The sequence below is a fragment of the Ambystoma mexicanum genome, chromosome 7q, assembly GCF_040938575.1.
Source record: "Ambystoma mexicanum isolate Mex_15411 chromosome 7q, UKY_AmexF1_1, whole genome shotgun sequence".
In the NCBI taxonomy this organism is placed as follows: domain Eukaryota; kingdom Metazoa; phylum Chordata; class Amphibia; order Caudata; family Ambystomatidae; genus Ambystoma; species Ambystoma mexicanum.
In genome coordinates this window covers 1,037,857,411-1,037,882,817 of record NC_090941.1, presented here as the reverse complement: position 1 = coordinate 1,037,882,817, position 25,407 = coordinate 1,037,857,411, and the positions used below count along the sequence as shown (strand labels likewise).

Sequence of the window (25,407 nt, the reverse complement as noted above, 5' to 3'; positions counted from 1 at the left end):
GCTGCTAGGGCCGCATGAGCATGTATTGCTTGTGCAGTGTAAAAGCCTGCTGCTAGGCCGACACAAGGGTGTTGCTTGACCATGTCAAAGCCTGCTGCTAGGGCCACATGAACAGGTGTTGCTCGTCCATTGTAAAGCCTGCTGCTAGGGCCAGACAGGCATGTGTTGCTAGTCCAATGCAAAAGCCTGCTGCTAGGGCCACACAAGGGCTTATTCTGAGCGACCACAAAGTGCTCGCACAGCCCAACAATGTCCCCAAGCCCCACATTACCGCGTGCCACAATATATGAAAGGGACACCCTAATAGCTCCATGTTTGCCACACCCAGGCATGGTCAAACCTCTAGTTACTCACAGAATAAAATGGCAGGATGTGTCATGATGTCTTCACCCCATAAACCTAAAGGTAAAAGGAAAGGGAGGAGCTGTGGATGTCACGGCAAAGGAAACGAAACCTTTAGGTATGAGGTTTTATGAAACTGTCAAGGCGTCAGCTCGTGAGGGATATGGTGAAAGAGGAAGTCCTAGGGTAATAAAAGGCAAAAGCCCACGAAAGCTAGTAATGCCACTCACCACTGCCCACATAGCACCACTAGGGACAAGCGGGTGGTAATGAAACAGCTTGCAGCATGCACGCTGCATACTCCAGTCGAAGCTTCTTTAAGCACACAGCGTCTTCCCTTACTTGTACTGCACCATACAAGTTAGTTCACATCATAAAGGAAAGACTGCAAGGGCGTGATGTAATGTGAAGAGAGCCTGAAATAGGACTAGCCGATGGCTTCATGCCCGATACGAGACCATACCGGACAACATGAGGTTGCTCTAAACTGACCTACGGGCTATTCTACTTTCAAGATGTAAAGACAGCACACACGAGCATGTGTGATCAAATCGATTATGGAAAAATCCAACTATCAGGCGCTCCTCCCAAGTGACCAACTTAACAATTAAAAAAAAGAGAACGTGAGTCCCAGCTGATATTTCCAGAAATACATTGGTCAGAATAAAAAGCAAACAAAATAAATCCACGTGTGTACATGCAGGATACACTAGTAGCAAACTCTTATCAGGCATGTGATCCACACTGATAACATCACCTGCTTGTAGTAATTGTTTGTTGCATGCATGCAAGCAACTTGTTGCCATAAATGATATGAAGGACATACAGTGCCCAGAAATATAGACGAGCACGATTGTGTGCATGTAATAAGCTAATATTACAGTCAAGTCACCAGTCCAAAATTTCAAAAAGAGGGTTACTTTCAGATTCAATTTACTTTGCAAGAAGGAGATTCACATTCCAACCTGGGCTTTGAAAGGCAGTGCACATTAGCAGTAATGAACACTTACTAGAAGCAGCAACTAGTCAGACAATCGGAGCCCCCCCCCCCTCCCAATGCTTTAATCCCCAGACTGTGGTGTCTGCTGTAGCCCAGTTTTAGAAAAGCACAGCCTCAAATAAAGTGTGTGTCGAAGAAACACCAGCAGTTGCCAGCATGTGCAGTGCTGCGCTGTGTGCGACTAATTTACAACCATTTAATGAACATTGTGTGAGGTCTCCCGTAGCATGCGCAGCCCCTGGAGAAATGCGCACGCCTTGACGTAGCACGCCCGAGATCATGGACGGTTTCCTTTCCACTCAACATGAGAGAAGCCAAGCACATTAAGTCCCCCAACCCCCATGTATTCTCCCCTGCATGCAGCGCCTAGACTACCAACCCGCCTGCATTTACCCAGCTCTCCCGATGTAAGATTGCACCAAGCAGCACAAAGCGTCCTCCGTTGCCCTGTTGACTGAATATCCAGTCTACTCATGACGTCATTCAAGGCCTCGAGCATGCCACGTTGCAGGAAATCTGCCGCCTGCACGCGATGCCACCAACATGCAGAGCGGGGAGATCAGGCGCTTGGCAGAGAAGCCTTCCAAATGCAAGCCAGACCCGTGGCGATCAAGAGTCACTCACGGCTGAGAACTCATGTCCGCCCGCAGTAAATGGATTCAATCAATAGGTATCGTTACGCACCAACAACCAAAAGCAGAAAACTCATCTGCCGCGTGCGACCGATGCCCACATCTCAGGTCTGAACCACTACATTTGGTGGCAACCCGTTGCCATCTTCTATTGAGAGAATGAAAGAAGGCCCTCCCCTTTACTACAAAAGTGGTCACAACCATATGTGGGAGCACCCCCAAACAAACAAACATGATTGGCACTTCCTCTTATGCAATTCTCCCAGTGCTTCCAGTTGGGGTCAGGAACAAGAACCGCACCACTCATTTGTAGTAGGGCGGTAAAATAGCCAGAAATGACTGCCACAAACCGTACCCTCGGCATTGTGTACCGCAGCACATGTGCTGTGGGAGGGGGGCGTGCAAGTAGCAAGGTTCTCGAGCCTGTATAGGGAAGGGAATACAGGGGCAGGCTCCGCAGGCATCATTCATGGTGTGAAAGAAAGGGGCCCGGCACGGAAGGGCATATAGTTCCCGACCACCACCGAGAGTGCACAGCCGCCGGCAGAAGGGCAGCTCAACAGCGCCCATGAATGACCTTGTACTGGGAGGGGGTCAGGGGCCCAACCAGGCAAAGGCAGGAGCCATTGCAGCATGTACAGAGCTGGTGCACCCTGCCGGCAAAGCCATGCGCCTGTGAATTGCAGAATTGATAAAGCTCGCACTCCAGCAAGCGGCTTCCGTGGTAGCAGTGCCCTGAACAGGACACATTCAACTTGCATGGCTGTCGGGTCTAACAGTAGCGTGTCCTGTGCATCACCAATGGAGCAACACACTCTACTGCACCCGACACTCTAATGCCACCATTTACCAAACCTGCGGAACCATGCCCCACAGAGCTGCTATCTGGCACCCCAGCAACCCCGAAGGAATGGCCACAAACAGGACATAAACGCCTAAAGGTGGGACGAGTGCTAGAACCATAAAACGTCCTGATTCGAGGGGCGGAAAGGGAATTAAACGACATCCTGGGAATATTTTCCAAAGTGGCCCCATATTACACATGTTCAGCAAGCCCACCCTTTTCCTATGGGAACATTTGAAATGCCACAAAAAGAGGGGGAGGGGAGGGGAGGGGGGGGGAGGGGAGGGGCGCGAACACCGAATACCAGTTATGCATCAAGTCTTTCGGCCCACAGTGGGGTTGCCCTTCAATGCAACATATCAACACAACTCTTTCTCCCCAGCCCCCTATTGCAGAAATCCTGCAACAGTGCTATATGGCCAGCAGGAGCTGCAACATATGCATGCAGTGGGTTTTATGCAGCGTAACCTAGGTAGGTAGGGAGCAACAGAGCACTGGACAGCAAGAGGTTATGCCAATACGGACACAATTATTAGAAGAGTACAGTGAGAAGGGTAAAGCAAGAGCAGCTATGTGGGGTCACAGGCAGGTGGTCTTTGACTCTGGAATCCTGCTAGCAGCATTCACCACAACGGTCATAGCTGCCAACTCAGTCCGTGGGAGAAGCTGGCTCCCCAAACCCTGGTGTACAGGTAACGCGGTTTGGGTCTATTTGCCCTAACCACATTTGATCGAATTGATTTGACCTGTTTTTGGTCTAAAATGCGGGCTGAGACCCCACGCACCCTCCCTTCAACCTAATCTATACCCTTACCCACCCCATATATATATTTAATTAAATTTGGCTGAAAAAAAGGTCAACAAAAATGTTGTCAAAGGTTTTTAGGTCAATTATGCTAACAAAGGTAACGCAGCCCCAGCTAGGCCTTAAAACGCTCTGGTAGTTACATGTTTAAAGCATCTCCTTTCGAGCCCCCTTTATTGTGGACTGCAGTAGGCCTAGCAGTAGGGTCATTAGCAGCAGTAGGGTCATTAGCAGAGGAGCTCCACGTTTGAACCTCAGAGCTAAAAGCTCACGTGAGCACAAGGGTAGAACAGTCTCCAGCATAAACAAAATCCAAAAGACCAACCGTAGTGCAGTCTGAACCGCTCATCTCAAATGCCAACTAAACCTCATGCCGGGTTAGGATTTATTGTGGGCCCGCACATATTATTTCCATAATTCTAACAAAAAACGGCAGCGACTAAGAAACGGTGAAGACAAGAGGGGTATAACCCGTAGAAGAGATTTACACGGATATAAATATGTCCCATGCACAGCGCTCAGCCAATGCTCGCTTTCTGGCTCTCACTTTGCATTCTGGTAGTTGAAGTGCATCTTTTAGAACGCGAAAATGCACTTACGAGTATTGAAAAAGAAAGCATGCCGACTGGTGAGCTTAAAAAAGGCAGGAACTTGCACAACATCTTAACCATTTAAGCGACTACCTGCGAGCTTCCCCCTCTACTTCAAACAACTCCATTTCCACCCCTCTGCATCTGGGACAGAGCTCCAGGTTCACCTGGGCCACAGAGTCCTCTGAACCAGTTGGGTTTCTGTGACATAAACGAGCGCCTGCCAGTCATTCAGCATTAAGAGCCCAGCAGGCGGAAGACTACAGCAGTCAAGCACTGACAACACTTGGCCCCATGTGCTGCTGCAGGCCGAGAAGAGACGGGAAACTCGGCCGGAACACTTCACCTGAGCGCTCCAAGTGTCACCATGATGAAACGATTATACAAATGTATGACCCTAACATTGATTATGGAGCAATGTTTGGGTCACTGTTGCAAAAAGAATGCTGGCTTCTGTGCATTGCTTGGTCTTGCATTCATTTTAAATAGATTAGGATGGTCTGTGGGATACAAATGCCAAGCTAGTAGCCTGGTATAAAGTCACTTGCCCCCTCAGTTCTCTACACGCCCAGAGCACCAGGGGTCAAATATTATCCAACTAAAGTGTAACTCAAAATATCTTACCTGATTAAAACACTGGATACACTCTGTGCATCACCCTACAAGAACATATGAGGGAGTTGGGGGGGGGGGGGGGGAGGAAGAGGTGTTCAGGGAGGGCAATTCTATAGAAACGCTTGGCGTAGCGCCAAGACCTGTCCCAAAACTGGTTCAGCTAGATACCCTGAACCCAAGCCAAACCATGCACGTCTCCCCACTTCCTCTCCCGGGTGCAATAAAACATAGACATAGCCAAGAAGACAGACCAACCTTCCTTACCTGCGACAGCAGACTCGTCAGTGTCCGATAAGCTGGGAGGCTTATCGCCTTCGCCCTGATGAAGGAGGGAGAGGCAAAGAACCCACACCGCCACTCTGGAGCACAGATCCATTTTGTGCTGCACCAGATAGCGAAGCCTTTATCCCCCTGATGTGAGTTAATCCTCTTTCAGCATCCGTCTCCAATTTGTCTGTAATGGTTCCTGGATATTGCCTTCACAACCAGGGATATTGAAGAGGTGTCAAGATAGCAGTATCCTGGGTCAAGGCCTAATTTAACTAGGAGCCAACACAATTTGTCCAACGCCACTACAAAGTTGTTCTCCCTTTATGTACCGTAACAAGGTACCCAACATGGCATGCAGCATATCATTTTAACCTTTTTCTCAAATTCGATTTAATGGGGCTAAGCCCCAAAAGAAAATTTACTGCATAATCTTGTCTTTTTCAAAATGTCAGACGAGGGAGGATCCAACACTCAAAATGTTGTTAAAAAGGCAACCGTTGGTAGGCAAACTTCTCTGTGCCAAATGTATCTACAGTGGCACCACAATTAAACAGAGTGCACAATACTGTTAGATCCAGTAAAGGTTTTTCCAAGTTTTTTTTTTTTATAAATTCTGAAGGACCCACCGACTTTCTGGAATTCAAAACTGGCACTTTATTTGTGTAACCATGTTATTTCCCTGTGCAAACAGGGACGCACATTCCGATCCCTGTAAACCTCAATGCGCCGCGCCGAAGTGCCAAGGAGAAGGTTGCATATCTTCCAAAGAACCAGCAACAGGTTCGTCTTGCTGGCCCACTGACAGGTCACACAGCCCAGTGTCAATCAAAGGCCTTGGCTTATTGGGTGACGCAGGGCTCTCCGGTTACTCCACCTGCCCTCTGCGCATAGTCGTGTCACGATAGTCATCGGAAGTGGTCTCACTCTAGTTGTGGCCCACACGTCGCAGCCCAGCGGTACACACAGTCCGGTATTAGTTCTGCGGCATGACGTGCAAGGATAAGTTGGTGGATATCCGTGTGCATGTAGGTCTCAGTTATGACGAGAACATGGCATTACCACTTTTTAATGATGCCACAGTGGTGCTGCCTCATTCCACTAGAGGATTTCACACCCCGATGACGTACACCCTTCAGTGACCTGATGATCCTATTGCGTGTGCATCAGTGGGCCTGGTCTCCTGTGGGTTCAGAGAGCACAGCGACTTCCTTGGCCTACCACCACCCCTGCACTTTGCATGGGCGAGTCACGCACAGGGTTTTGAGTGACTTGAGGCTGTCACACACAGGTCCCTCATTGAGCACCCATCATGTGTCTTCCAGATCCCTTTCAAGCAGCTGCACAGTGAAGAGCCACTGGAGCGGAGACCCTGCCGACCTGGAGCCTTGCAACACCTCTGCCACGAGCTCCTTTCAGACTTGCACCAAGACACGGGTATATACCCCAATTTCCCCCGGAAGCGAGTGGCGCGTGCCCTGCAATCTCACGCCTGTGGATTATCTGCAATCTTCTGCCGGGGTGGCACTATTTGCAATGCCAACCAGCCTCTTCTCAGCCTGTGGCATAAGACTTATGAGTTGGGCTCAGCAGTCTCTTGGCACTCTGGAGCAGCACTCTCAACCAATCCGGCGCAGCTGTCTCCTCTCACGCTGGGGCAGCAGTCTCTTCTTCACCCTGGGGGCAGCAGTCTCTTCTTCACCCTGGGGGCAGCAGTCTCTTCTTCACCCTGGGGGCAGCAGTCGCTATTGCACCCAGTGCGACAGTTGCCTGTCTCTTCCCTGGGGCGGCAGCAGTCTCTGTCCTGCGGATGTGTTGCGGGCTGGCACTGTCTCCTCCGGTCCCGGGGGCCGCTGTCTCTTCCGGGCCGGGGCTGTCACTTCTCTGGCAGGCTGTCTCGCCCCGAGCTGCCCCTCTTAAGCAGGGCTTGCGCTGGTTTCCTGCCCCCGGTGGCTCTGCTCCGGCTGTCAGGACAGGCGGCGGCCTCGGGACTGCGACAAAGCTGCTGCTTCCTCTCCCGCCTCCGCCTCCGCCTCCTCCTCCTCCTCCTCCCCTGAGCCCTCCTCTCAGTGCGGCCCCTCTCCCCCTCCTTCACCTCCAGACCCAGCTACGAGGACAAGCCCCACCGCCAGGAAAGAGGCCCGAAACAGGCCCGACGCACACAACGACGCCCAAGGGCTACGCAAGAGAAACCTCGCACTACCCTTTGACTCACTCACTGACTTACATTTTTTTTACTTGCTGCTTTATCGCCATTTCATTTTTGCTTGAAGTGCCTTTTCGATTCCCTCATGACATTTTAGTTGTATCATGTTCTTTGTAATGTAAAATAACCACTGATTTGCTGCATGATGTTCCCTTTTGGTTGCCGGGTTACAATTGTATTCCTATCTTCCTTAAACCCCACATTTTTGCCTCCATGAGTCATGCTCCTTAAACCCCACATTTTTGCCTCATGGGTCATACTGGAATAAGCGTTCTATTATGCTATGCTATGCTATTATGCTATGCTATTAAGCTATGTTCACAATGTGTCAACTAACTGTATAAAGACAGGCTTCATCTGCAACAGAAACAGAAGGATGATTGAAATACATGTGTGTTGCGGTGGGCCTGGCCGAAATGATGACGCACTCCAAATTATACATCAACACAGAGCGTGTGCATTCACAACATTCTTTATTGAACTCTACATAACTCTGCCCCTCCCCCCCACCCCAGCCCGTCACTTCCCTTCCCCTGCGTCACTTCCCTTATTCCAACTACCCGCCTCCCCATTGTAATGTGTCACCCCTCTTGGGAGCATGGTATCTCCCAGGAGCTCGTGGCAGTAGCCACGTGACCATATTCAATAAAAAGGAATGGGCAGACACCCGCGCATGCAGTCCTGGATTATGCAACTATGGTGTGCTGCGTCTTGATTCAGCAGCAACATGCTGGTGCTATGTTGCTGCGTTGTTGCTTGAGGGCCTGCCACCATGACGGCACCCCGCTGGGTAACGCTGTCTACCCTGGCTTCCTGCCAGGTCAGTAGAGCTCCTGCTCGGCAACTCTACCTGGTACAAGCCGGTGCCCCTGCTGGGCAACACAGGCGTTTGTTGCTGAGGTCACATGCAGTCCTGGAGTATGCAACTATGGTGTGCTGCGTCTTGATTCAGCAGCACCCTGCTGGTACTGCATAGTGGCTTGAGGGCCTGCCCTGCCAGGCCCTCCACCATGATGGTGCCCCTGCTGGGCAACAGCGTCTACCCAAGCTGCCTGCCAGGCCAGTAGAGCCCCTGCTGGGCAACTCTACCTGGTACAAGCCTGTGTGCTCATGGGCTGACTGGGTGGCCCAAGTCTGGAGCTGCAAGCTGGGTGCCTCCAGCCTAGATGTCACACCGGGTGCTCCCGACATATGCCGGGTAATCCCTGCCCACAACTGTGCTGCATGACCACAGCCCACGGTCTTCTGGGTGCCCCCCGACCAGGACATAACACTTGTGTTCATGGAGACATCTCCCCCCATTTTAAACAGTCACCAGCCATTCACAACAGGTGGTCGTCTGGTGGGGCTTGCTAACCCATCTCTTCAATCCACCGGCGAGGCTTGTTCCGAGCCCATTGTGGATGTGAGCTGATGGGTTCTGGAGGACATCCGCTAGCCTCGCAGGCCAAGGGACTTTCTGGATCTGAGTCCTCTGTGTCTCCCTGATCTCCTTGATATGGATCATCGGAGGCGTAGTCAATGGGGGCAACCTCTCGCCCACTTAATCGTCGTGACCCTATCGATGGGATTCCCTTGAAGTGGGATGAATTTCGGGTGATGGGATTTCCCGTGCCTTGCGCGGTGATCATCGATCCCTTCTTGTGAGTGACTAGCAAAGGCTCCTCTTGGAAGATGGACGTGTGCTTATGAGCCTGTGGTTGTTTTACGGCTACAACGTCTCCCACCTCAATCTGGGGCACCTGCGCTCCTCTGTGCAGGTCTGCATATGCTTTCATGCATTCCTTTGCAGCATCATCACATTCCCTCATTTCCCTATCCAGGTCAGGGGAGTTGTTGGCTTTCTTGGCTTGTGAGATTCTTGTTTGGATGTCTCTCCCAAACATCACTTCAGCTGGTGTTTTCCCAGTAGAGCTATAGGGAGTGCCCCTATAGTCCCTCATTAGTTGATTCAATACTTGTTCATGTGGCTGCCCAGTGAGCTTGGCTATTTGGAGCGCTCCTTCAAGTTGGCCATGAAGCGTTCTATCATGCCATTGGCCTGAGGCCATAAGGGAGTTATCTTGCGATGGTGAAAACACATGTAGTTTGAACATTGTGTGAACTGCTGTCCATTGAATGGGGGTCCATTGTCTGTTTTGAGTACTCTTGGAATCCCATAGGCGGGAAAGATGCGATTGGGCACGGGTATGACATGATGGGCTGCCGTCGATTATATTAGTTGGGTACTCCAGGTACCAGGAGTATTCGTTCATTACTGCAAGTCCATATTTCCCTCCTTCAATGGGCCCAAAGAAATCGGGTGCCACAGCTTCCCATATTACCTGAGGGAGCTCAGACATGTTCAAAGGCTCCGGGTGTCGGCTGGGAGTACTGAGGCTGCACGTGGGGCATGACTACAGAGTTTCCTCTACCATGGAGTTCATGTTGGGGAACCAGACTTTCTGGCAAAGTATGCGCTTGGTTGACACCATTCCTCTGTGATTTTCATGGGCGAGCTCAATGACTTTCGCCCGTAGGGATGGTGGAATCACTATTCCATCCTTCCTCATCTTGGGGCGAGGGCAGGAGCCCCCCCAGCACCACCAGCCCAGCAGAGGAACCACGCGCCGAGCGGGGAACTCGGACAGGGCCTGCCTGACCCTGTCCCCACACGGCGCCTGACTCGCCCATGCCGGGCGCAGCGCGGCGTGAAACCGAGGCTGAGCCTCAATTTCATCAGCTGGAACCGCCGGCAGGCGGATTACGCCGGCGGCCAGCTCGAAGGCCATTCTAAGGCCTGTTGGGTGCCTGCTAACCCCCCATTCCATCCTTCCTCATCTTGGGGCGAGGGCAGGAGCCCCCCCAGCACCACCAGCCCAGCAGAGGAACCACGCGCCGAGCGGGGAACTCGGACAGGGCCTGCCTGACCCTGTCCCCACACGGCGCCTGACTCGCCCATGCCGGGCGCAGCGCGGCGTGAAACCGAGGCTGAGCCTCAATTTCATCAGCTGGAACCGCCGGCAGGCGGATTACGCCGGCGGCCAGCTCGAAGGCCATTCTAAGGCCTGTTGGGTGCCTGTTCGGAGCCACAGGAGCTAGGGGCCAGAAACTCTGCCCTTACCAATCCAGAGCCACCATGAGCAGGAGCTCCTTCCATCTACTGCTGGAGCTGCTGACACCAGGTATGTCACGAGTCCCTAGCTACAGCACGAGCGTGCACACGCGGCAAATTATTTAGTAATATCCGCACTGCTCCAGCGTTGCCCAGTGCGGTCCTTCCTGCCAGGATCTGCCCCATTAATGCACTCAAAGTGCATCCAGCCACCAATCGAAGCCCCGAGGTTCACACCATTTAAAGATGGCTGTCCGCCGCATCTTTAGCCCTCCATCCGGCCCCGCTACCCTGCAAACATCGTGATTGGCCCCTCTCCTCTATTGGGAGCCAACCACAAGCCAGCAGGTTCCGAACCGGCCCACCTCGAAGGCACTGTGCACTGTGCCTATCTCTAGCCTGTATACACCACCGAGCATAGGGCTAGATCCCCTGCCCATCTCCTCTGGGGTAAACATACCGCCCCTTACAGCAATCTTTTCAACTGTTCCAGCCAGCAACCTGAACTGTTTCAAGCCTTCACTGAACCCTGTTCTCGCAGTACGGTATAACACAGACTACTGCTCACATTGTGTAGTGCCTTATGGTCGCTTAGAGACCACTATGACCACTTGTGTTGTGCCTTATGGTCGCCTAGAGACTACTGTGACATTGTGTAGTGCCTTATGGTCGCTTAGAGACCACTGTAACATTGTGTAGTGCCTTATGGTTGCCTAGAGACTACTGTGACCACTTGTGTTGTGCCTTATGGTCGCTTAGAGACTACTGTGACATTGTGTAGTGTCTTATGGTCGCTTAGAGACTACTGTGACATTGTGTTGTGCCTTATGGTCGCTTAGAGACCACTGTAACATTGTGTAGTGCCTTATAGTCGCGTAGAGACCACTGTGACCACCTGTGTTGTGCCTTATGGTCGCTTAGAGACTACTGTGACATTGCGTAGTGCCTTATGGTCGCTTAGAGACCACTGTAACATTGTGCAGTGCCTTACGGTCGCGTAGAGACCACTGTGACCACTTGTGTTGTGCCTTATGGTCGCTTAGAGACTACTGTAACATTGTGTAGTGCCTTATGGTCGCTTAGAGACCACTGTAACATTGTGTAGTGCCTTATGGTCGCTTAGAGACTACTGTGACATTGTGTTGTGCCTTATGGTCGCTTAGAGACTACTGTGACATTGTGTAGTGCCTTATGGTCGCTTAGAGACTACTGTGACATTGTGTAATGCCTTATGGTCGCCTAGAGTACACTGCGTATTAGTACTGGGTATCAGCACTGTGCACTAGCATTTCTCCGATTCTCTGCGCTAGTACCCTCACTGCAGCACCATTGTGTACTAACATTGCGCACTAGCTTCTCTCTGACGATTTTGTGCGTCAGTTCCCTCTAAACTCAGACATGATAACCTGGACCTTCCTCATTATGTTCCCATTCTGCCTGGTCCCCCATGACACCCCTTGTACAGGGTCACACTTTCGCTTACACCCCAACGGCCTCAGCAGACTAGCCTGCCCCAGACATTATCCCATACCCTGCCCCACCCCCTTCCTACCCAACATCAACCCCTTCCAGCCTACCTCCTCCATTGACTCTCATCGCATAGCAGACACCCCCAGCCCCCAAGAAGCATCACAAACTACTCCCATCGGCCAACCCACTATCACGAACCTCACTACCAGCAGATCCTATCCCTGCTCAGGATTATCGAGATTCACCCGACTCAGATCCAGAACACACACACCCGCATCCTTCCCCAATCTAGGCAACAAACAAAACATAACCTTAACCAAATCTGCCCCTCACTGCACATGCCCTACACTTCCGACAGACCAGATATCACACGGCCTGATCGCACCCTCCTCCTGCACCCACACCAAAAAATCATGCATCACCACCGAAACCATTAAAGGTGCACTCATCAATGCGAGATCTGTAGTCGCCCATGCCTTAGACATTGCCGACATTATTACCGTCAATGATCTCGACTTCATAGCTATTACAGAGACCTGGCTCCACCCAGCATCTGGCCCTTCTCTATCACTTGCTATACCCAATGACTATACCATCTACCGTGCAGACAGACAAACAGCTAAAGGTGGTGGAGTAGCCGTTATTGCAAAAAGTTCCATCAACATTAGACACATACAAAACCAATCACTGACATCAGCGGAATTACTCACCCTCAAACTATCCACAACGCACACAAGCACTATCACCATCCACCTCATCTACAGACCGCCAGGCCCCATACTATCCTTTAATGACGACATAGCCCTTCTACTCTCTAACAATATCAAACCTAACTCTCGACTACTCATCCTAGGAGACTTTAATCTAGGTCTCAATGATGAGAAAGATGACTAAGCTCACACTATCGCCAACACTATTTCAGAATTAGGACTCACCCACCATATCGCACAACCCACACATAACAAAGGCCGCATCCTTGACTGGATAGCTGACCTCAATTGCAACACTACCATCCTCACCAACACTCCATGCGCCTGGACCGATCACCACCTTATTACCTTCACCATCAACAAAGGCACTCAAACACCAGGGCCCTCCTCCAATGCCCCACCCACACTCACAAGAAACAACAAAAATATCACACTAGAGAAACTCCTCCCGCTACTCCAACCCATCATCGACTTCTCACCCACCATGACCAACCCTACTGAATTAGTAGATTTATACAACACAACTATCCTTAAGGCCATAAATACCATAGCACCACTCAAGCTTCGGAAAGCCAAACCACGAGCACACCTCAATTCCTGGTTCACCCCCAAACTAAAAACACTCCGCAAAGCCAAAAGACAAGCTGAATTAGCATGGAAACAGTCACCATCCACTATTAATAAGACATCCTACGCACTAGCATCGAACATCTATAAATCAGCCATCATCCAGTCTAAAAAAAACATGTACAATGAAAGAATCAGCAACGCCAAATCTAATACCAAAGAGCTCTTCAATATCCTGAGAGAACTCGAATCACCCTCCCCCATTCCAGACACTTGCAACAAAGACATCCACTGGTGCACGAACATCCAGGAAGCACTCCTAGGCAAAATTGCCACGCTACAAGCCAAAATCCTGACTAAGAAAGAAAGCCTCACCCTCTCCGATAACATCACCCCCTCTACACACACCCACACCACCCCCCAAAATGATGACAATAACCTCTTTGAGTTTTCCACCATAACCATTAAAGAGGTTGAAGAAATAATCTACTCTCTTAAACCGTCCAAATGCCAAGGCGACACTTGCCCAGCCCCTATCATTAAAGATGCTGCCAAACAACTTGCTCCCTTCATCACCTCCCTCATCAACGCATCTTTCACCTCCAACATAGTGCCCAACAACCTCAAGGACTCCTGGGTTCTTCCTTTACTTAAGAAGCCCACCCTTGACCCTAATGTCCCCACCAACTACAGACCCATAACGACTGTACCCTTCCTACTAAAAATCCTCGACAGAGCTGCCTATCTCCAGATACAGAACCACCTCGAGAAAAATAACTTACTAGGACTCAGACAATCAGGATTCCGCCCCAAACACGGCACTGAGACCGCCCTGATTGACCTTAAGACACAGATGGACAACATTAAAGACAATGGTAAACTAGCCCTCCTTCTCCTCCTTGACTTATCGGCCGCCTTCGACCTGGTCAACCACGACATCCTCTGCAAACATCTATCCTCAGCAGCCAAATTTTCAGATAACGCCAACGCATGGATCCATTCCTTCCTTAACAACAGATCCATGAGAGTCTTCGCACCCACAGCCTCTGCCATCCCAGCCCCAGTCACTTGCGGTGTCCCCCAGGGCTCCTGCGTCTCCCCCACTCTATACAATGTATTCACGAAACCCCTCTTTGACATACTGGACCGCTTGGGTGTCATCTACACCAACTACGCAGATGACACCCAAATACTGATCCCTTTAACAGGCGACTACTCCACCGACCTCACTGCTCTCAACAACATGTATTCCATTATCCAAGAATGGATGGCCAAGCATGGCCTATGCCTTAATGACGACAAGACCGAGCTTCTTCTCCTAGGTTCCCAACCCAGACTTAATAAACTCGACAAACTCTATCAAGCATTCACTATAGACGGCAATAACATCATCGTCTCTAACAGCGTCAAAACCCTAGGAATCTACCTCGACTCCTCCCTCACACTGACAAGACAGATCAATTCCATCTCATCAGCCACTGCTTACACTTGTAAACTTATCAATGCCAGCAGACCTTACCTCTCACCATCCAACTGCATCACCTTAGCCAGAGCGCTAGTCCTTTCCAAAGTTGACTACTGCAATGCGCTATACTTGGGAACCAGTCAGAAAAACATCAACAAACTACAAGTCATACAAAACAACGCCTTGCGAGCAGCCCTGAACATACCCAAACAAGAACACATCTCGGACGCCAGACGCACCTGCCATTGGCTATCCATACCACAAAGAATTGAATATAAAACCATCTCACTCACACACAAATGCCTAGCTAACCAAGCACCCAGATACCTATCCAACAACCTCAAGCACCACACCACAGCGCGCCCTACCAGATCAGCTCAAACACACTGCTTAAATATCCCAAGATTTAAGCTCCAAAAAGCAGGTGGCTCCAGCTTCCCCGTGCTTGCCTCCAAACTTTGGAATTCACTTCCACTCGAGCTGAGATCAGAACCGTCCTTTCACAGATTTAGACACAACACCAAAACTTGGCTTCTATCCAAAGAAACTGCCTAGCCCTACCGCACTAGCATGCACCAAGACTGTAAATTTGTAAATATGTAATCGATTTGTACATTTCTGCTGCATTATTCTTGTTGTATTCATTACTCTTGTTGTATTCATCGCAAGCGCCTGGATGCCCTAGGGCCAGGCGGCGCTATACAAATAATAAACTAAACTAAACTAAACTAGCTTGCAGTCTTTCAGAAGGAGGTGACCGTCTGAGAGCGCCAGTTTGTCCTTCACATGGACTAGGCTTTCTACCTCTGTACGCAGCGGGTCTCCCGCGGCTCTCCCTCTCTCTGTAGCCCTCCTCCACATGCCAGAGTTGAGAACCTCGCAAATGATTTGTCAAGCAGTGTCATTTTCCGTTTCTCGAGCAATCATTTTGGGGTCTATCCCCTCTGGGGTGGTTTGGTGTATGAGGTATCGAAGGTACATATGTCTGCAACTGAAGGTTCTGGCGTGCACCCCTCTCAGGGCCTTCTGGAATGAAAGTCTGCAGGGTTTTCCCCTTTCCCTGGCCGATGAACACTCTCAAAGGCGTAGTCCTGCAGTCGTCGCCCCCATCTGGCTATTCGGGGTGACATCTTTGCCTGTGGATTGCCATGTAAGAATAGGAGAGCTTGATGATCGTGATGACCCGAAAAGGGTTTGCCATATAGGAACAGGTGGAAGTGCTCACACACCCATATCACAGCGAGCCCCTCCTTTTTAGCCTGGGAGTAGGCCTGCTCGGTGGTGGAGAGGCTTCTGCTGGCGTACGCAAGAATGAGTTTGCGAGGGGTCTCCTGGGTCCACTTGAGCCAGTATAGCCCCCAGTCACACGGGACTTGCATCTACCGTTAGTTCAGTCTAGTGGCTGGGGTCATAATAGGACATTTTTTCTGCCTTGGCGACTCTCTCTCTCTGATGATTTCAAAGGCTTTCTGGCACTTATCCATCCATTGTAAGGGGCGTCTTGGATGGTTAGGAGTCTTAGTGGCTCACTTACTGTAGCAAAGTCCCTGATGTAGCGTGTGCAGTAGCTAGCTAGCCCCAAGAAAGAGCACTGCTCTGACACATTTGCCGGGGGTGAGGTCTCGTTCAGTGCAGCCACCTTTTCGGGGTCTGGTGTCATGCCCGTCTCCAAAAAGATGTGTCCGAAGAATCTCAGCGTGCTCTTCTGGAACTCGCACTTGTCACGGTTTAAGGTAAGATTTGCTGCTTCTAATGCTTTGCACACTTTCACCAGGGCTTCATCATGTTTATTGACATCTGTGCCGAAGATCAGGATATCATCACTATAGTCCACGCATAGCCGAATTGCTTCCGATGCTTTCTTGGGAACAGGCACTATTGGGGACACCCAGGCAGTGAGACCAGCAGGAGGTTCAATAATGTCCTGCTCAAGCGATTTGTGCAACTCATCTTCCACCTTCTTATGGATGTTGACAGGGAACCCTCTTTAGTGTTGCGCTATGGGGCTGTAAGAGGATTCAATTCAACACTACAGCTAAGTCAACGCCTAGTCTATAATACTGAATGAAAACCCTTATTGATATATCTTTATGTCAAGTTCATGCGTTCTGGATGACTACCCCTATATAACACCCCTCTCTTGGAATCCTCCTGACCCCACTGAGCCAAGAAGTAGTTCTGTTTTGCAAGTTAAAAGGTTTATTTGATAATTTAAACAATAGATATATATATCAGACTTTATAATAAATTAATAATTGAATATCACACTTAATCTGAGATGATAAAGATTAACAACGGAGAATCTGGCACTAGCACACTTCTTGATAATCACTAAGGAGTTGACATGAAATGGATAAGATAGCAACAATACTTTTATGGTTTCAAATGGATGCAATGTGGAATGAAATGCAGTACAGAAAATAACTTGATAGGATTTCAGCAAAAGACAATGTAATCACTTTCTTGAACAATTCACCCCCCCTTTTATGCAATGCAAGGAAATGGAAGGAAGGCACACAATTCTCAGAAATGCAATTCAAATGTAATTCAGTTCACCCAGCAACTTAGACTACAGAAGTTGAAAACACAGGCCCAAATGCTTTTAAATGTGCTGGAAATGAAGAAAAAAAATATGCTAAAATGCTTTTAATTCCCTCTAGAGGTTCAGGGTGAGTGGTATCTAGTTAATATTAGTCCAGGCTCACTCTTGCAATGATTCAGGGATAGTTTTTATGAGGCAAACGATTTTTTCCAGAGGAAAGCAAAAGCAGCTATCTTTTTGCAAGTGGAGAAATTTTCAAATCGCGGCAAAATTCGCGAATGCGCCGGGCGCTATTACAGAAGAAATACAAGGGCTATCAATATCGTTTTGGGGTCCTATGAAAGCCTAGGATCTCAGCTTCCAGATGAAAGTTACTGCAAGTCTCTAGCACAAACGGTTACGGAGATATGAGCGATTAAATAAAGGTCGTTTTTCAGATTTGAAATTTTAAAGTTCAAAAAGACAAGTGCAGCTTGCAACTAGAAAATGACAGGTGACAGCTTTACAAATGACAGGTGACAGTTAGGAGACAGTTCTACTTAGATTAAAATAGGATTGAATTATATTATTTTAACTAAGAGATTGGTTCTGCACAGTTTTCTAGGTACTCACACTATATTTAGAAATATGCCTTGCCACGGATCTGGTCAGGGTTAGGACTGGACTCTGGTCTCTGCACTTCACAGTGATCTGGGTCAGCTCTCTCTGGTTCTGCTAACAGGTCAGCTCTACTCTGCTGGTCTGGTCTGGGTCTCTGAAGATTGATGGAGGTAAAGTATGGATTTTCCCGGCAGAGCTTCCAGCTGCAAATGGATTTGAAGGTCCCTATCTGTCCTGTCTCTCTGCTTTTTTGTGTTTTTAAAATGGGTGTGTGTGAGCAGCATCACTAGCCAGCCCCTCTCCACTTATCATTGGCCAAGCTTTCATTTCTCCCCTGATTGGGGGAGCTAGGTTGTGTCAGAGTGATGTCATTTTACAGCCTGCAGAAAGTCCACTCCTCCTGTCAACTTGCACACAAATCTAGATTTGAACCAAATACATATTTGCAGAGGTACATATTGTTTTAAAATCATATGCACCCATCATGCATTACAGGAGGTATACCCTGTTCCAACGCTGCTCTTCCTGGGGGCTTGCATTCAGAAATGGCAATATTTTGCACTTTTTAACTGGTTTGCAATACCGGACATTACCCCAAATTTACACACATGTGCGCAAGGAGTATGGACATTAGTTGATGAAGTGTCAGATTTTTCACATGCACACATTTTGAGTAATATCCTCTTTTCCGCTAAAACCCCCCTGAACATGCCACCGGTTCAAAAAACCTCTTAAAATGTGGGCAGAAAAATCACAAGAATTATGGTGTCATTTATAAAATTTTCACAAGTCTGCTCTATGAGTTATTCATCTTTTTCTAAAACCATATTCTGGCCATAGAGGTGTGTCTTTTCATGTCACATGGTACAGAAACCAGTCTTTCCAGTTTCTGCCAAGCTCAGAGACCCTGCCCCTCCCAGCTTCTGCCAAGAGGAAGCTCCATTTACGACTCCCGCCAATAAAACATTTGCCTGAGTCAGGACAGGGCTTTGTTCAATTTCCTGCAGAGCCCAGGTAATTCAATCAGGGAAGTGTCATATCCCTTTTGGTGTGAGCAGCAAAAGGGCAGCTAGGCCTGGGAACACAGCTGTGACTCAAGTTTCACTCCTGATGGGGGTAGTTGCCAGGCAAATTGGAATCTCTTTAAGCCAGTTTTTAGCTACATGTCATTTTTGTTCCCCAGTTTCTGCATTCAAATAAAACTAAACATTTTCACATATGCAGCTAGAAGGCTGATTCTAAGTTTAAAACTATGACATTTAAACAATTGCAACCTATGTGACACTCAAAAGTAGGTCACTCAGTCAATTTAAACATTTAGATTTTTTTAGTGTCTTTCAGTCCAAATTTACTTAAACTGCTGAAATCCACAGCTCAGCCAGTCTTGTTATAAACCTTCAAGTCACTTCAGAATATAACTTTACATTGGATCCACCTCTTAAAATGTCTTTCATTGGCATGTTTTGGGTTCATTTATTCAGTTTTCTACAAAATCTGGTGGTTTTAAAACGCCGGCTTTTGGATAGTGGTGAATACTGGTACTGCACCCCTTTTTGGGATTTAAGAAAATGAATTCCCAACAGTTATGGGTTTGCTTTTGGCAATCAGCATTGCCATTCCCAATGGTTTCAGACTACTGTGTGGGTAGTCCACTGGTGATTTTAGGCAGTGTCCTTCTGTGCCCATAACATCGGCAAAAATGAGTGGCAGCCTATTCTTCATGCATTTCCCTGTGCATTTTCTGGGAAGCTCTGGCCATCATGATGTTTTCCATGTCAGTACTGCACAGTTTTGAGGTAGGGCTTGGATGCGTGGATATATACATCCCACAAGCCCCCCTCTTGCGATGGCCATTCTGTTTCACGAATGGGACTCGCAAGACCTGGGATGTTTCCTCATCTTCTTCCAATAGATGGCACAGTTCAGCATCTTTTTCTCCATCCGGTCGGATCGATCGGTTCTCCTCGCCGGTCCTGATGGGAAAATTGGGCGGTACCCCGGGCCCGTTGCGTCTCTGCTCCCGGTCTCCGGATCGTCGTCCTTGGCCCGTCTCAAGGTTTTCTTTCTCCTAGGACGACAAAGGAAGAGCGGCAATACCTATTCATGGACATTTCCACCACTGTTGAGATAGTGGGGCAGCATATGCATTTCATCATAACGAAACATTACATTCTTATTTTGAAAAAAGAACAGTATAACTAAGAGACAGTTTCATGCAAATCACAATATTTTAGAGACTCGATGTGGTATGTTTTATGATTGGAACTGAATTAGTCTGAGACAGTACCCGCTAGGATTCCAGTGGATTCCTCCAGTTGTTGCAGAGTGTGCCTGGGATGGCAACATTTCAACTGGTTTATGTGAACCCACTTGTCTTCCCCCTCTGCCAAAGGACCTTTGGGGATGTGGATTTTGTAGGCCACAGGGGAGATCTTATCGATGATCTCAAAGGGTCCCTTCCATGTAGGCAAGAATTTCCGCTGTTTTGCCTGGTTTCTTTGGAAATTGTATAGATAGACCCGGTCCCCCACCTGATATTCCTTCCTGGAAGTCTTCAGGTCATAGTGGGTCTTCATGCTATCAGCCGATCTTTCTAGATTCCGCTGAGCGTAAGCAAAAGCATGTTGGAGGTGTTTCCTTAAATTCTCCACATACTCATGAGTAGTGGAGGCATTTATTAGTGTCTGCTCTTGGGTCCTGTAGAGCAAATGCTGCGGAAGCACCATCTTGCGCCCAGTCATCAACTCAAATGGTGACATTTTGGTTGCAGATGAAGGGGTAGATCTGATGGCCATTAGGACCAGAGGTAATCGGATGTCCCAACTTGGCCCAGAATCTGCCACAAACTTCTTTAATATGCTCACAATGGTTCGGTTATATCTCTCTACTGCCCCAGAAGAAGCTGGTCTATAAGCAATATGCAACTTCCTTTTGACCCCCAGTATCTCCCACATCTTTGTCATTACTTCACTGGTGAAGTGGCTACCCCTGTCTGACTCAATCCTTTGAGGTAGACCAAAACGGGAAAAGATGTGGTTAATCATCAAGGCGGCTGCCGTTTCTGCCTTGCAATTTGGGGCTGGGAGACATTCCACCCACTTGGTAAACAAGCATGTCACAGTCAACATGTACTTATTCCCCCTAGCAGAGCGAATCACGGGGCCTACAAAGTCGATTTGTAAATCTGACCATGGCAGTGTCATCCCCCGCTTTTGAAGAGGCGCACGGTGCGTGAGGGATGATGGCTGAAATTGTGCACACACAAGACACCCCTTCAAGTATTGGTCGAGGTCCTGCCCCATGTGTGGCCAGTATGCAACCTCTCTTAAGATTTCCAATGTTGTGTGAAACCCCCTATGACCGGCGGTGGCCGCATCATGGGCGTGACTTAACATCAGGCTTCGGAATGAGTTAGGAACCACCCACTGATCGTGGCCAGCTTTGGATTTCCTTACCAACAAACCGTCTTGGATCCGGAACATTTTTGGACATTTCATCAACACTCTTAGGTCCTCTTTCCCAATGTAATCGGTATCCGTCAGGGGAAAGTTCTCAGGGTCCTCAAGGTGTTGGTAAAACTTACCAATAACTGGATCCCCCTTCTGAGCTGTAATCAAATCAGCATCAGGGGTCTCCTTACTCCATTGTGCAATTGAAAGGTTGTTGTGAGCATTTGTCTGGGACCTAGTGATAGCAGTGACCTGGATTTCCCCCAACAGGGACTCAATCTCAATTAGATCCCCTTGGATGGCCCTGGTTTTGGCCAGCTGATCAGCTAAGTCGTTTCCAGTTTTGTCTGGTCCCTCTACTTTGGAATGACCCTTGATCTTTTTCCAATAGATGGTCATCTCATTCGAGGTGACCAGATCATCAATGTTTTGGATCAACTTCCCATGTTTCAAGGGTTTGTTGTTAGCACATAACATGCCTCTGGTTTTCCAATTAACCAGGTGCTCCACGAACCCGTTCCGTACATAATCCGAATCTGTGATTATGACCAGTTCGTGGAGTTGATGCTGGACAGCAGTGAGGATGGCTTGATGCACAGCCATCAATTCTGCCACCTGACTACTTCGGGGACCAATTTTGTATCCAGCAGAGGGTTCTGGGGACTCATTCACCCATGCATTCCCTACGCCGGCCACCAGTTCTTTCTCCCCATCGTTGTCAAAATGGTAAGAGCATCCATCCACATACACAGTGGGCATTCCCTCACACTTGTCTTCTTCAAAGACTTTGTGTGGGGAATTAAGGTATGCCTCCGTGTTGTTCTTTATTTTTAGACTTTCGTCCTCGAGACAGTTTTCTCTGGCACAATCATGCAAGTCAGCCAGACCTTGCGCGAGGGGACTCTTCTTGTTTTGGCCATATCGGACCTCCACAGGAAAGCCTTGCATTGACAGAATCCAGGAAGTAATTCGGGAATTACTCACATTTCCGGCCCGGATTCTGTCACTTTGGAGATATTGCAGAGGCTGGTGTGGAGTCTCCACTATGATGTGTTCCCCCTGGATAAACGGGCGGTAATTCTTCAATGCCCACACCGTTGCCAGGAGTGCCTTCTCACAATCGTTGAATTTTTCCTCCACAGAAGATAAAGTTTTGCTCGCATAGGAGATTACTTTATTGACCTTGTCATGCTTTTGGTATAATACTGCCGTCAAGCACGTATTAGAGAACCCTGTCTCCAGGAAGAACTCCTTGTTTCTGACAGGGTAAGCTAGGCAGGGCGCTTGTGAGAGGCTTCTTTTGAGTTGTTTTACTGCCTCGGCTTGTTCTGGACCCCATTCCCACTTGACCCCCCCTTCAGGAGATGAATCAGGGGTCTGGTGATCTCTGCGTAGCCCTCAATGAACTTTCTGCTGTAATTAGTCAGTCCAAGGAGGCTCCTTAGTTCCCGCAGAGTTGTGGGGTCTTTCAGTTTCTGAAGTGCTTCCACTTTCTTTTCCTGGGGACAGAGACCCTGAGGAGTAATCTCATGCCCCAAGAAATTAACACGGGTTCTACACCACTGTGCTTTCTGAAAGGAAAGTTTTGCTCCGGCGGCCCTCAACTGCGTCAGAACATAACGGATCCCCGCTATGTGTTCCTCCACAGATGAACTTTTGATGAGGACATCATCTACATAAGCCAGGTTACCCCTCGCACCCAGGTCGGGCATGGCCTTGTGTAGAAAAATGTTGAATTCATTGCCGGAGTTGAGGTATCCGAAGGGAGTCCGGGTCCAGGTGTACTGCTGGCCCCCAAAGGTAAAAGCCAGCTTGTATTGGTCCTCCCTACTGACCGGCACGGTCCAGTATCCATTGGTCAGGTCTATTGCAGTGAATACCTGTGACCCCTGGATCTGGGCCAGCCCTTGGTCAATGTAGGGCATAGGCCATCGGGAAGTATGGACCCGTTTGTTGAGCTCCCTGAGGTCGGCGCAGAGTCTCCACTGGCCGTTTGGTTTCAATATTCCCAGCACCGGATTATTGAAGGTGCTGTGGATGGGACGGATTATTCCCCTGGACTCAAGGTTCTTAATTATTTCAGTAAGGGACTCCATTGATGCGAGAGGCAAGCGATATTGCTTCACAAACACTGGAGTCATGCCAGGGTCCGTGGGGATTGTTGTTGTGTGGATGTCAGTGCGACCACAGTCATATGAGTCTACCGAAAAGAGATCTTGGAAATCCAAGAAAACTTGTTTCAACTTTTGCTTTTGTTCCAGAGTCACACAGGCGTCAGCTAGGTTGACTCTCTCTTCCACCATCTGCCTGAAGCCTGGAAAGACTTCTGGTTTGGCTATTTCAGCGGCCTCCTCCAGCTGGGTGGAGAAGTCCCTGGTCAGAGTGCTGATTTGGACTGGAGGCTTCAGGTGGGAAAGGCAGCCCTCATGGACCTGGAAAATCACCTCATCCCTCCTGAAGTCACAAGTCACATCTTCCTTACCATAGGGGCAGGAAGTGTACACCAGGAAGTTCCCCCCATGCCGGGTAAAAATCCTGTCTGGTGTTGTATTGTCCTCACTGTCACTGTCAAAACAGTCCTTGGGGGTTGGTCCTAACAGTTCATTTACTAAGTCGATGGAAAAATGTCGGTCATCAACCGCCATTCCAATAATGGTGCATGCGGCTAGAGTAATACTCTTTAAGTGGCTGTTATCCACCTCTATTGGAATGGTGTCATGTTCTATGTTGACTAATGGTGTTGGGTTTACCCCCAACCCTTGCTGTTGGAGAGAAGCATTTAGATGTATGTAAGCATCAGGGTTTTGCAAATATTGTCCTCTTTTAACTTTCACTTCCAGGGAGAATTGTCGGGTCCTTTCTGGGATGGTGACTTCCTCTTTGATCTGAATTTCAACTGCATAAGGTAGCAATTGAGCTGACCTAAATGCTTTTTCTGGATCATCAAAGCCCATGGGATTATCCGCTAATCGGGACCAAGCTTTGAAGTTTATTAGGTCCAAACTAATGGCGAAGCGATTGAGAATGTCACTGCCTAAGTAAAAGGCGGCAGGGACGTCTCGCACGACCCAACAATTGTGGACTATGCTCTTGTTGCCAATGGAGATTTTGAGCATACACCTGCTTGGCAGGAGATGTTTGGAATTAGGTGCTTCCAGGTCCATTTCCCATTTGTCTATCAGTTTGAAGGTGGGAATGGCTGGATCTTTTGGGAGTTGGCGGAACATGGCTTCGCTGATGAAGCTCTTACCGTTGTTCACACACACTCGAGCGAGAACAGAGTCCTTCCCATCATTTAACTGAACAGGGATGAACAACTGCTCTCCAATTTGCTGAATATCAGCCAGGCTCTGAGCTGATTTCACATCTTTCTGGACTGTAGGAGTGGGAGTTTCTGATTGTGGATTAGTAAAGAATTTCAGGGTGTTTCCTTCCAGTGTGGAATACCACCTTAAACTGGAAGGAAGGTTGATTTTCAGAAATAGAGAGGACCCCCTATCACCAGTCTGTTGTCCTACTGCTATTACTGTCACGTCTGGAATTTGGCTATTCTGGAAGTGAAATTCTACTTGGTCAGATTTTTGTTCAACCATGTGGCATGTGCCGTTTAAACTAACATGGTTGACACTCTGTTTTAATTTTATTGGTCGGCTAGTCTGGGTCCAGAGGTCCTTGTTTACGCAATCTATTAGGGGTGACAACCTTCTCAGGAGGTCATTCCCTAGTAAACAAGGGGTGCCCTCTGGAGTCACAACTATGACTGGGTGTTTCAACTTGTGTCGCCCGATCTTAATGTCCAAGTCTGCAGTCCCCTCAACGGGAATTACCTTCCCGTCAAAGTTCTGCAGTTGTCCAGGAAGAGAGGTGAGAGGAATTTGGTAATTCTCTCCCCTTCCTGCATTCAGTTCGTCAAAGGCCCTTCTGGACAGAAGGGTAGCTTGAGATCCAGTGTCCACCAGTGCCAAGATTGTACCCTGCCCCTGTACTTGTACCGGGGCATAGTATCTTCCCTCCTTCTCCTCAAGGGGGCACAGATAATGCACATTTTTGGACAACTGGTGGGCTAACTTTCTGGTTTTAGACATTGCAAGAGAAGAAATTTGGGCAGAATTCTGTGGAGAGCCTTGGGAATCTGAAAGAGAACGTTGGCAACTGGAGATCAGAGCCATTGTGGGTTCCCCTGGCTCCGGTTCCGGGCCGCCCCCCCCT

At 48.8% G+C, this 25,407-nt stretch overlaps 1 protein-coding gene across 8 annotated transcripts in view; it reads right to left on the bottom strand.

Moving 5' to 3' along the window:
• Positions 1-7,134, bottom strand: part of STIM1 (stromal interaction molecule 1) — a 591,802-nt gene extending 584,668 nt beyond the window's left edge. For 4 of the 8 annotated variants that reach the window (XM_069640360.1, XM_069640361.1, XM_069640362.1 and 1 more), the window contains exon 1: positions 5,084-7,133. In XM_069640360.1, coding sequence (XP_069496461.1) covers positions 5,084-5,204 — 121 coding nt within the window. In that variant the 5' untranslated portion in view covers positions 5,205-7,133. Of the gene's footprint in view, positions 1-5,083 lie in introns of all 8 variants that reach the window. The other 4 variants (XM_069640356.1, XM_069640358.1, XM_069640357.1 and 1 more) reach the window with 2 other exon arrangements.
• Positions 7,135-25,407: the final 18,273 nt, after the last annotated feature.